This window comes from Pristis pectinata, chromosome 10 (assembly GCF_009764475.1).
Source record: "Pristis pectinata isolate sPriPec2 chromosome 10, sPriPec2.1.pri, whole genome shotgun sequence".
Classification (NCBI taxonomy): domain Eukaryota; kingdom Metazoa; phylum Chordata; class Chondrichthyes; order Rhinopristiformes; family Pristidae; genus Pristis; species Pristis pectinata.
In genome coordinates, this window is record NC_067414.1 from 37,543,494 (window position 1) to 37,555,964 (window position 12,471).

At 38.4% G+C, this 12,471-nt stretch overlaps 1 protein-coding gene across 6 annotated transcripts in view; it reads left to right on the forward strand.

The window, feature by feature from the left end:
• Nucleotides 1-12,471, forward strand: part of mms22l (MMS22-like, DNA repair protein) — a 116,868-nt gene that overhangs the window by 4,365 nt on the left and 100,032 nt on the right. For all 6 annotated transcript variants that reach the window (XM_052024832.1, XM_052024834.1, XM_052024830.1 and 3 more), the window contains exons 3-8: nt 542-667; nt 2,240-2,292; nt 6,745-6,832; nt 7,589-7,766; nt 9,651-9,744; nt 11,341-11,471. In XM_052024832.1, the coding sequence (XP_051880792.1) occupies nt 542-667; nt 2,240-2,292; nt 6,745-6,832; nt 7,589-7,766; nt 9,651-9,744; nt 11,341-11,471 (670 nt within the window). The remainder of the gene's footprint in view (nt 1-541; nt 668-2,239; nt 2,293-6,744; nt 6,833-7,588; nt 7,767-9,650; nt 9,745-11,340; nt 11,472-12,471) is intronic.

The window sequence follows — 12,471 nt, forward strand, 5'->3', positions numbered from 1 at the left end:
AGTTCCTGTATTTTTAGTTAGAATTTGACACTAAATTACACCAAACTTTCTGCAGTAATACTTGATTAACAGATACAATTACTTTTCTCAATTTTCATGCAGCAAAATACTTAAAAATGTTAAATAATGCTGCTGTTTGTTTCCCCTTATTGGGGTAATTTTCACCTTGACCTCCGAGTGAAACAGATCAGCTGCCCATTGTAGAACCTGAAGTTAAGAGGATGAAAACAGACAGGCAATGTTTCAACATCAAACAGGCAATTTTGTCCAGTAAATCAAGATGATGATTGTCCCCATATTCCTGTTTTAAGAATCATTAAGATTTACGATATTTATTCACTGAAGAAAAAATGCATTCTAATTACCAGAGTAGCTTTGAATTTTGCTGTAGATTCACAACTTGTAAGTAAACATGCTTGACAGTTTCTAACTGAGTTTGCTGCACATATATTTGAAACATAATGATGACTTGATGCCCTACATATATCTTTACTAATCTGCTGGAAGCTATGATTAATTTAATACCATATGTTGTTTTAAGATTGCTTTTAAGATTGGATCCTTCCCCTACTGGCTATGAAGCTGACACAGTGGATATATTCGGTTTTCAGTGGGTGACTGAAATGGCACTTGTCGAATCGCCACGTCTTCTGTTTGGCTTACTGAGGTACAAATGCTTGAATACAGTAATGATTAAATCTTCATATGAGCTTGAAAGGATTTGTAGAATCTATTATATGTTTATTCTAAAACATTCTGAATGCACTGTTGTATATTTGGCTATATTGTGCATTCGATGAATAAATGCCATACATTGTAGGTATTATTTGTGGATTCTGTCATTTGAGGAATCGTAATGCTGAAGAACTGATTCCACTGGCAATTTTTAAAGTGGAAAAATTACTTTATTTGGTCATTTTTAACATATCAGTGCATTTAACATGTTAAAACTGCCATTTTAACAGTCTTTACTGAGCTGAATTTCATCAACAAATGTACCATCAGCTTATTATTTGTTTTAACTACAGTGCCCAACCATTGTTTACTAACTCATTCAGGTATCCAGAAATGTAACTGTAATGGAAACAAAATGTTAATATTTTGTCCTTCAACTTCTGGTGCTAACCAGATTGTGTGTTTGTTTGTTTTTGGAACTGTTCCATCCACTTAATGTTGAGATAGTGGACTTTGCCCAAACATTATTGGAACCATATCTTCGCTATACTTTGCTGTTATTGGTGTATACATCTTTTTATTCTCTTCCCAAAACCATTTTTGCAGATTTAACAATCAAAATACAACCAAAATTTTACAAAATAACAGAGATTAGTTTACAGATGAAAACAACTGAATTCCTAACTCCAATTCGAAAAAGGAATGCCAGTTCAAACTTTCAATCTATTCCTCCCCCACCCAAGTCCTGAACAGCATCCCCAATTCTCCACCTATACGATCCAGATTTCAGACCATGGTGCCACTGCCCACCTTTGCCACAGCACATGCCCAATGGAGGCCACTTACCATGCCGAACAATACTGGGAAGTATATTTCCAAAGCTAAAAATGTGCAACACTTACTCATTTGCACCGCTCTATTGCTCTCATCTTGTGATTCTCTATAGTATACTTGTTGCCATGTGATAGAACTTATCAGTCAGAAAATTGACTTCCATCCCTGATTTAGTCCATTTGTGACTCCATTCCCACGTTAGTGTAGTTGATTCTTAACTGCTTTTCATTGGTAGGCACACCACAAGGTTCTGTCAAAGCCTTACAAAGTTATCGAAATCATCACGACCACCATCACAGCTATGGACTGGCAATAAAAAGCAGCCTTTCTGGTGACACCCATATCTCAGGAATTAATATTTTGAAAATATAGTGTTGTACATGTGAATTTGCTGTAGGAGATGATATCCCTGCCTTTAATTTCAGGTGTCAGTGTAAAGTTACATTCTTATTTAAGTGGTTGGTGAGAAGGCAGGTTGTGAAAAAGACAATAAAGCTGGGGGCATGATTGCAAAAGTATTATTGTGTAGGTAGGCCCATGCTATATGAGCTTGTGTTCCATGCCTGCAACCTCATTGATGTAAATAATTCAGCAAAGTGAATTTTTTGTAATCCAGTTTCAAGCATTAACTTTTGTGCATGGACTCCATCTAAACTGATGAAGAATGAGTTTTGAAATGCACAAATGGACATTACATTTTTTTTTAAAACAATCTAAATTTATTTTGCAGACAACAAATCAGCCATTTAGAAGACTTGGCACAGACTAGTTCATGTGATTTTGGCAAGTATAAAGCTTAATGGTTCTTCTTGCTAATTGGTTTGATGGAAGGTGTTATAGAAACAGAAAATGTTGGACAACATTTATGGAAAGAGAAACGGTTAATGTTTTAGGTCTGCCACACTTCTTCAGATGCTTCCTGACCTGTTGAATGTTTGCGACACTTTCTGTTTTTTATTTCAGATTTCCAGCATCTCCAGTTTTTAAATTTTCATTTACTATTGAAAGATGTTGATGTTAGTGTCAACATAAAATTGCTGTTGTTGATTAATCAAGCTCCCTCTTCGATCTTACCAGTGTGAATTGAACTAAAATATCAAAACTTGTACTAATGTGTACTGTTGGCAACTTTAGTTTATAGCCATAAATCCCAATGGAAAGATTGAGGCATGCTTAACAAATTTAGTTTTGGAATTTTATTGTTAGTTTTTGATTTAGTTATTGTAAAACATTCTGTGGTATGTACCTTAATTTTCTCTAATAGATACTTGTTTGCTCTCCCTAACCTTATTTAAACTTCAGTATAATTTGCCTGTATGTTCTGATTGTCAGTAATCACTTGACAATTTTGATGTGGCACAATTGTTAATCATTCATGTCATCTTAAATGTTCAATACTAAACATTTTATGGAAAGGGAAAGAAGTAGGAAGGTGCTGTCTCTTTGGTTTAGAGCAGTTCAAATTATCTCCCAGTACCCTGGAAGAAAGTATAATTTCCATGCTGGCAATAATTCTTCCAAGTGAACTGAATTTGACTTTGCTTTCAAATTGTGACTAAAAATTCTGAGAAATGTAGAGCTATTATATATACTTTTTTATAAGCCAGATACTCCCTAGTTTTTGCATCGTTGTTTTACCCAGGGAGCAGTCTTTATCGATCACATCAGATAACTGCCACACTAGGAGTTTAAATATAAATGCTGGATTGAATGTGAAATCAAGTGCATGTCTGCAGATCCTTGAAGGTAGTAGGGAAGGTAGTTAAGAAACCTTTATTGACTGAGGTATAAAATATAGTCCTACCAAGGAAGGGCCTGTACTCAACCTTATCTTAGAGAATGAGGATGGTCATGTGGTGGAGCAACTCTTTGGAAACAGCAGCGCTAGTTCTGTAAGCTTCAAGATAGTTTTGGAAAAAGACAAGGTTGGTGAAAGAGTTAAGGTCTTAAATTGGGGGAGAGCTGATTTCAACAAGATAGGGCAGAACCTGGCAAAAGTAGATTAGGAGCAGGTGCTAAGAGGGAAAAAAATAGCCATCAGGTGGGGGGCATTTAAAGGTGAGATGGTAAGAACTCAGAGTCAGCATGTCCCTATAAGGGTAAGAAGCAAAGATGGTAAGATTAGAGAACCTTGGTTAACGAAGGAAATTGAAGGTTTGATCAGAAATAAGAAGGAAGCATATGTCAGGTGCAGGCATTTAGTTTCGAGTGAGTCCTTTGAGGTTTATGGAGAATGTAGGAGGAACTTAAGAAAGAAACTTGTAGGACAAAAAGAGAATATGAAATGGCCTTGGCAAACAAGATTAAGGTGAATTCCAAAACCTCTTGTAAGTATATAAGAAGCAAGAGGGTAGCTAGGAGGAGTAGGTCCCTTCAGGGACCAAAAAAGAAATCTGTGTGTGGAGCCAGGGGATATGAGCGGGATCCTAAATGAATACTTCTCATCAGTATACAGAAGGGAGAAGGATGTGAAGCATGGAGAGTTAGGGGAGGAGTACGCTGATATTCTGGAATACATCTGTGTCAGGAAGGAGGAAGTATTTGAGGTAGTGGCATGCATTAAGGTGAATAAATCACCAGGACCAGACCCAGGATGCTATGGGACTCAAGGGAGGAGATTGCTGGGGCTCTACTGGAGATTTTTGCATCTTTGACAGCAACAGGTGAGGTACCAGGAGACTGAAGGACAGCCAATGTTGTTCCCTTATTCAAAAAGGGCAGTAGGGATAAGCCAGGAAACTACAGGCCAGTGAGCCTTGTATCAATTGCAGGGAAATTGCTGGAAAAAAATTCTAAGGGACAGGATTTGTGTTTACTTGGAAAGGCAGGGAAAGATTAGTAGTCAGCATGGTTTTGTGCAGGAGAAATCCTGCCTCACAGATCTGAGTTTTTTGAGGAGGTAACAAAGACAGTTGACAAAGGCAGCACAGTAGATGTGTGTGCGTGGGCTTCAGCAAGGCTTGGCGACGTCCCGTGTGGTTAGGGCACATGGGATACAAGGTGTGCTGGAAAACTGGATCCAAAATTAGCTTGGTGATAGGAGGCAGAGAGTAGTGGTCGAGGGGTGTTTTTCTGACTGGAAGTCTGTAACCAGTGGCGTACCACAGGGATGGGGGCTGGAACCATTGTTGTTTGTTTTATAAAAATGAGTTGGATGAGAATGTAGGGGGCATGATTAGTAAGTTTGCTGACAACACAAAAGTTAGTTGAGTAGTACACAGTGAAGAAGGTTATGAAAAGATATGGAGGGAATTGGGTGGCAGATAGAACTTAATTCCAGACAAGTGTGAGGGAATATAATTTTGGGATGTCAAATACCAACAGGACATGTATGGTAAATGGCAAGGAGCTCAGGATTGTTGGTATGCAGACAGACCTTGAGGTGCAAGTTCATCACTCCCTGAAAATGGTACCACAGGTGGATAGGGTAGCAAAGGAGACATTTGGCATGCTTACCTTCATCAGCTGAATTATTGGGTATAAGAGTTGAGATGTCATATTGCCACTGTACAAAACATTGGTCAGACTACTTGGAGTATTGTGTACAGTTCTGCTTGCTTCAGGAAGGATGTACAGTTCTGCTTGCTTCAGGAAGGATGTGGTAGCATTGGAAAGAGTGCAGAACAGATTTGTCAGAATGTTGCCTGGACTGAACGGCTATAGTTATAAGGAGAGATTGGATAGGCTGAGTTTATCCTCAGTGGAACATAGGAGGCTGAGGGGTGATTTTATAAAGGTTTATACAATTATGAAGGGCATAGATAGGTAATAGTAAGTCTTTTTCCAAGGGTGGGGGAGTCCAAAACTAGAGGCCATGGGTTTATGATGAGAAGGAAGAAATTTAAAGGAGATCTGGGGGCAAGTTTTTCACAGAGGATGGTGGGTATATGGAACAAGTTCTCAGAGGAAATGGTAGAGGTTGATACAATTTCAACATTTAAAAGGCATTTGGACAGGTACTTGGATAAGAAAGGAGAAGAGGGGTATGGATCTAATGCAGGCAAATGGCACTGGTGTAGATAGTCATCGTGGTCAGCATGTATGAGTTGGTCTGAAGGGCCTGTTTCTGTGCTGTATGTTTCTATGACTCCAGCAGGACAACTAGAATTGTATAAAACTCTTTAGGCCACATCTAGATTACCGTAATGAAAAGCAGAAAATACTTCAAAAACTCAGCAGGTCGGGCAGCACCTGTGGAAAGAGAAACAGCTTACCATTTTGGGTTGATTATAATCAAAATGGAGGATTTCTTTTACACTTAATATGCATTGGGAGTCTCAAACTTTGAAAGGGTGACGGAAGCTGAAACCCTCAATATGTTTCATAAAATATTTGGATAAACACTTGCATGTCCATAAGCTACAAAGTTATGGATAAAGAGCTAGGAATCAAAAGTAACCTAAATGGTCCATCTTTGGCTAGCATGGACATGGCAGTTGAATAGCCTTTTTCTATGATGCAAATTTCTGCAGTCAATTTGCGGTATTTAGTTCCATTACATTTTCTTAAACAACATGGAAGATCTGGCTACCACTTGGTTACAATTAGCTGAGTACAAAAAATTAAGTCTGAGCCATCGCAGTGGCCCCAGAAACCCATAGAAAACTTGTATCACGAAGCTAATGCTCTCCCAACTTAATGAAGCTGGACCTTAAGTGAATAAAACTGGTGAGTTGCAGATGCTGATTGGGCTTCAAGATCCAGTTGAGGAATCAGAGCCCCAGAAAAAATATGACTGAACCAATTGTTGGCCCAGTCCAAATCTAGATTTTAGATCCACCTGAATCTCAGTGAACAAAATGTTGCTTATATTTTTGCCCATGGCTTTTAGCCATCCAATTATGATCCACCAGTTAAGCCATGATAGATCTGGAAAATCAAGACAAAGCTTCTTTGTCCAGTTAAGGTCAAATTTGGAGCAAGTTCCTTTTGGACTATCCCTAGCATAATTGAGTAACTTAATTTTTCAAGTAGATACCACGAACAATTAAAGGTTTTATGCTTCCAACTCAGAATTTCAACAGATAGAACTGCTAAGCTTCAAGCTCTAAATGAATATTGGATGTTTTGAGTTTCTCCCCACATCAGCCCCAGGCCACTTGTGAATAAATAACTGCACCATATTCTCAAAAATCTGGGCCAGTACAACAATCAAGGAATTCTCATAACATTCTAGTGATTTGAATGTAGTTTCATGTAATCCTTGTTTGTTTTTTTATGTTTTATTTAAAACAGGGAACATTACTAGCATTTGTAGTGAAGCAGATGATATCAGACAACAGTGCGTTAACTTCCTCCAGTATATCAAAGTGTTTATTTTCAGGTAATATGTCAATTTCCTTCTGCTATTGATTACAGTTTCATAGATTATAATAAAGTGACTAAACCAATCCAGAAAATATATACTGCTTGTGAAAGGTTGGAGCTTGAATGATTTTGCTTGTCACTTTAGAAGCAGTCATTGTAGAATCCTAGGAATTTGCCAAAGAAGGACTCTTTGAACCTGTCTTGAATCCATCTTCCTCAACTAGAACTAGTTCAATTTCACCGTACTCTTTAATATCATTGTACTTGCCTAATTCCTTCTTAATTATCTTGATTGACTGAGCTTCAGTAATTTGGGAAAACATTGCATATCCTAATTATACTTCTTGTGGAAAGCATCTTTCCTTCCCTTTTTATTTACTTCAAATGGTAATTCTGAGTAACAAATCCATGGTGCTGATTTCAAATCAGTGAAAATAGTATTTCATCATTTGCACTGCAAACCTTTGCTTCAAACATTTCATTTAAGTAGTGTCTTAATTATTTTGTTCCGCACCTAATGCAGTTATTTTTCTAAGCCTGTCATAATAGTGTATGCCTTAATTCTTAGTATAATCCAAGTAACTCTTTTAAGACTGCATTATTTCTATGTGGAACATATTCAAGAATGTTGGGATGTAAGACTCTGATCCATTATAATAACTTCAAATAGGAAAGCAGATTCCTATTTGGCTGTAGCATCTTTATTTTTTTATAACAAAAATTGATACAGAAGAAGTAATTCAGAAAAATGATACTTTTTTTTGCCTCACAGATATTTGGAGCCTTCCAGAGAACTGAGTGAAAAACCTGTCCATCCATATGAGGAACTAGAAGTTCAGCTGCCTTCTGTATTAGTGGAGGAATTGCATGCACTAACCCTGTTCATTGGCCATCTCCGTGAACGCCCCAGCAATATCCTAGCCAACCTCTCCATAAGCAACCAAGGAAAGGTTTGTGTCATATTTCCAAAAATAGTTATTTGAAATAAATTTTCTAAGTAAGTCTACAAATTTGTTGCCAAAACCTTAAGGAATATTAGGTAGATTATAGCTTTTACATTGCATCTATGCTGAACAGACTTCCAGAAGAATATGGCTAGCAAGTGAAAGATGTGTCGTCTTGCTTGTGTGATTTGAGTGTGGTTTACTGGATCAAAAATTGAAGAATGTCTAACTTGAATGTACCAAAATGTGGAAGGAATGTTTATGTGTTGGCATTTAACCATGGTGGGAATAGATTTATCCTGTAGTGGCAGCCAGCATGTATGGAAGGAATAGCATGCAGTTGCAAAGGCAGTTCATCACCACCGTCTTGAAGCCAGTTAAGGGTGGGCCTTAAATGGTGATCTGCATTTCAAGAAAGTAACTATAAAATAACTTAGCATCTGAAAAGATTAGGTATTTTGTGACAGGTTTGTAGAATGTTGTGGAGCCATTGATTATAGATGTTTATTCTCATGATTAATAAGTTGATGATACTTGGTATGGTACCTGGTATGATTTGTATGTTCATGTAAAATTCTGAGTTCAATATAAGCACAGGCACAGCAAAATATATCAGGTGTTCCACTGAAAATCTTATACAATGTTTCTTCAGAGATTCTCATGTTAAACCAGCCACTATTATTGTACTTTGCAGTAACCATTTCCTTGTGGTACCAGTTGATGTCTAATTCTATTTACTCTGTCAGTCCATGCATTGATTTGTAACACCCAATCCAATGCTTATCGTTAGCATGCACTGGTGACGCTGTAACACTGGGGGCAGTGTAGTCAGGGTCAACCAGGGAACTGAAGGAGTGAGATGTGTCGGAGACACATGAGACTGCAGATGCTGAAACCTAAAGCAATAGACAATCTGCTGGAGGAACTCAGCAGGCTGAGCAGCATCCATGGGAGGAAAGGAATTGGCGAAGTTTGGGTTGAGACCCTGGATTGGTGAGATGCGTTGGTGGGGTGGATATGGTCACTGTGCAGCATACAACTGAAGTTTTGGTTGCATGCATCATAGTAAACTTTACTCAGTGTTTCAGGACCTAAGGCCTTACACACTACTGTAAAGCCATCATATATTTTAATTCACTCACTGTGAAGCCAACAAAGGAAAATATAACGTTTGGAACCAAGGGCAGGGTCGTGAACAGAGGTTGGGTTGTTGGGTGGGTAAGTTTAGCCATTGGAGTCTTGACTGGGGACTTGGGGTTGGTCAGGTTCTGTCCAGGACCAGTCAGGAAACTGAGAGTGTGAGATGTGTGGATGGGGTGAGTTGGGACTGTGAAGGATGGGGGATGGTACAGGAAGGATAGTCACTGCAGTGCCATTTGACACTAGTTGTCCCTGGAGTGCCCAACAACAGCTGATCCCATTAAAAAAAAATGGTAATTTCCCTGGCTTCACTCATACAGTATTGCATGGGGTATTATATAATATGATGCACATCTGATGTGGGAATTGTGACTGATGCGAGGAAGTGTCCACGAATGTCTGAGGTGGAACAAGGTGAACCAAAGATGGTCATCAATGCATTCCACCCCTGAAAAAAGTCCATTCTCAATACTCCAGTGCTAAAATAAAGAGTGTGTGCATTAATCACATCTGTGTAAGAGTATGTGTGGAACCACATTTCTAGGCTTTAGTCCTTTATTTTTATTGGTTAACTCATCTGTCTGCTGTTTTGTGGGATCTTCCTGTGTGTATCATGTTAATCACTCAACTCCAAACTAATTCCTGGTAAGTGAAACAGATATCTGTAAGGTCATGCTGTGGTGCTCCACGATTTTGAGACTCGATCATCAATGCAACTGTTGGTGAAATCTTAACTCGCTGTCATTTTAGGTTTTTCCACCATCCTGGCATTTGGTGCATTTGCATTTGGACATTCAGTGGTCAGTGCTTGAGATTCTACATATACTTGGCGAGAAAACGTTGGGTAAGATATTTGTCGGGTTTGTATCAGTGAACGGGAATTTTAAAATGGAATGGATCATTGTGAGTTCTACCAGACTCGTCTGGACAAGTGTCTCTGTTCTCAGTTAATTTTTGCTACATTAGTAATAGAATAAAATGCACAGACCTGGGACAAAGTTCAAATCCCATTACAGCAGCTGAGGAACTTAAATGCACTTAACTATATAAAGATCATTGTAGTAATCACAAAATGACCATCTTTTCACAAACCTACCTGATTCACTTATGCTCTTTAAGAAATGAAGTCTGCAGTCCTTGCCCGGACTGTGTCACAGCCAGCCACTCATTTCAAAGAGGGGTGATAAATGATGCCTTGCCAGCAATGCCCACATTCTGTGAATGAATAAATTAAAAAATAGGGAGCTATGGTGGTTGCACCATTACATGGTGCAATTAAAAACACTTGGGAAATCTTTTGTTATCTACCATTGCAACTTCAGGCACCATGTGTGGAATGGCTTTCAAATAAGAGTCCAAGCCTTATTTGAAAGCAGAAACTAGGAAGTGGGAATACAAGGGCTGTAAAGTAAGTAGAGGATTACTTTTTTGCTCTTAATTTTTCCTTTCACTGTGCTCCTCTGGTATCTTTTGCAGTGGCTTTGTGAGTCTTCTGGTGAGTGGTTGCAAGTTGGGTGAATTGTAACTTAATTGACAGCTGCACCATTTGGCTAGGTGGTTTGCAGTTATAGGTCCTTGTAATGAAATCCCTGAGCCATATAATAATTTTATATGCCATGCTGACCTGGAAAATGAAATACATGAAGTGTTGTTCAGTTTTATATTTACTTTAAGCTACAAGAGAAGGTTAAAGAGCCTGGGGTTATTTATTCTGGAAGTTTGAGAGCTCTGGATAGGTGGGAGAGTAGTTCTTAATCAAGTGTTCAATATTTATAAGGCAATGGATAAATTAAACCCTGAGAATATGTTTGAGGTTGCCACACCCTGTAATTGGGTATATTAGCTGAAGGTGGAAGAGCAAATTTAGTGGAGTAGATTGCCTGGGGAGGCTGGAAATTCATCCCAGTTAGCACCACTTGGCTTTGTTGTACTATGTCTCTTGAGTTTCAGTTCCAATGGAATCAATAGAATATATTTCATTGGCAGAATGCAAGGTGTTGACGTGAATATATTGATTATTCAAAGGTATTATTTTTAGGGACTGGCTAGTGGAATGCAGAAGTAGTTGTATGTTGCTGATTCAAGTGTTACAGTTGATATTTGCAAGTTGATTAAAAGTAGACCACGGAGGTGTAAAAAGCAGAAAAGAAAGCTGTTAAGGTGTATTTTCAAGACTCTAGATTTCAACACTTAATTGGCAGCTTAGCCCTATTGTAAAAAAATATCAATGTGAAGTTAATTTGAAGTAACATATTTTGACAGCTTCTTAACTTTTACCCAATATAGATTTAATTAACCTATATTCCCTGGTGGCTTTGTGAAACTGTGTAAATGTACATGACCTTTGCATATAGTGAATAGTATATTTGACTGCTTGTGTTCTTCTGTAATATCCTCTTTTTAAAAATCCTAATGAGCCTTCTGTTTCCTGTTGTTTTAGGACAAGTAATTTATGCTCATCAGTTTATGAATTTGACCGGTCAAAACTTGACTAATGTCAGTCTGTTTGAAGATCATTGTAATAACCTGCTGCGTGACCTGATGGTTTTAGCAGTCAACAAGTGTACCAAGGTAGAGAATGTTTCTCCTGACCTTAGATATACAATGTACCCCTTCTTGTTACCTAATTGTTTTTACAGGAACATGATGTGATAAAATGTCACAGCCAGTAGAGTTGCTGAAATAAAAGCTGTATGGTTTGGCTCCCCTGTCAATAGTTTTTGTTTAAAAATATTAAGTAGCCATTTTTTAAAATGCTGGAAGTTTAGTGGCCGTTTACACAAAAAAAAAAGCAATAAGAATAGCTGTTAATGTCCTCACTTGAGCAGAACAATAAAGGTGAATATTCCTTTTACAAAATGCGCCCTAGTTCATGCTTGTCATAGAGAGGTACAGCATAGAAACAGGCCCTTTGGCCCACTGAGTCCACACTGACCATCAAACATCCATTTGCACTAATCCTACGTTTATTCTCCCCATATCTTGACAGACTTATCTTCCAGCAAAGGACTACTAGGATGGTAGTGAGTTAAGTCCTGCCATCTTACTTGTGCATTTCTCTTATCTGTTGCAATGTGGCGTTCTACTGCTTCAGCATTGTTATATTTAAATTTACATTTTCCCTCTCAATGCTCTGTTTCATAAATCATAGGATGGGAGATCAAAGCTGCTTGGGGGGAGAAGAGTGATTCTAGAAGGGTCTAGTGATGGGAGGAAGGGTTGTTGAAACAATAAGAGATGGGGCTCTGGGGGGAGGGGGTTATTGGGTGCAGTGGTGCAGTTCTTGGAGGGTTAGAGTGGGGTTTTCTGGAGATGGTTAAATGTGTTTCTCTGCATCAACCAGTCCAATGACTGGTAGGAAATAGGTCTGATGGGTGGATGTTATAATACCAGGACGGATACAGAGAGAAAAGAAACTAATATCAGTGGTCAAGAAAGATTTGTCCCATCTGAATATTATCAAACCTTTATAGGCATAGGTTAAGGCATCTGCAAATATGTTCATTGAAATTGGACATAAGAGAAAATATTTGGGGAAGGACTGCTGGTGTGGGACTGAAGGGATTGCTCT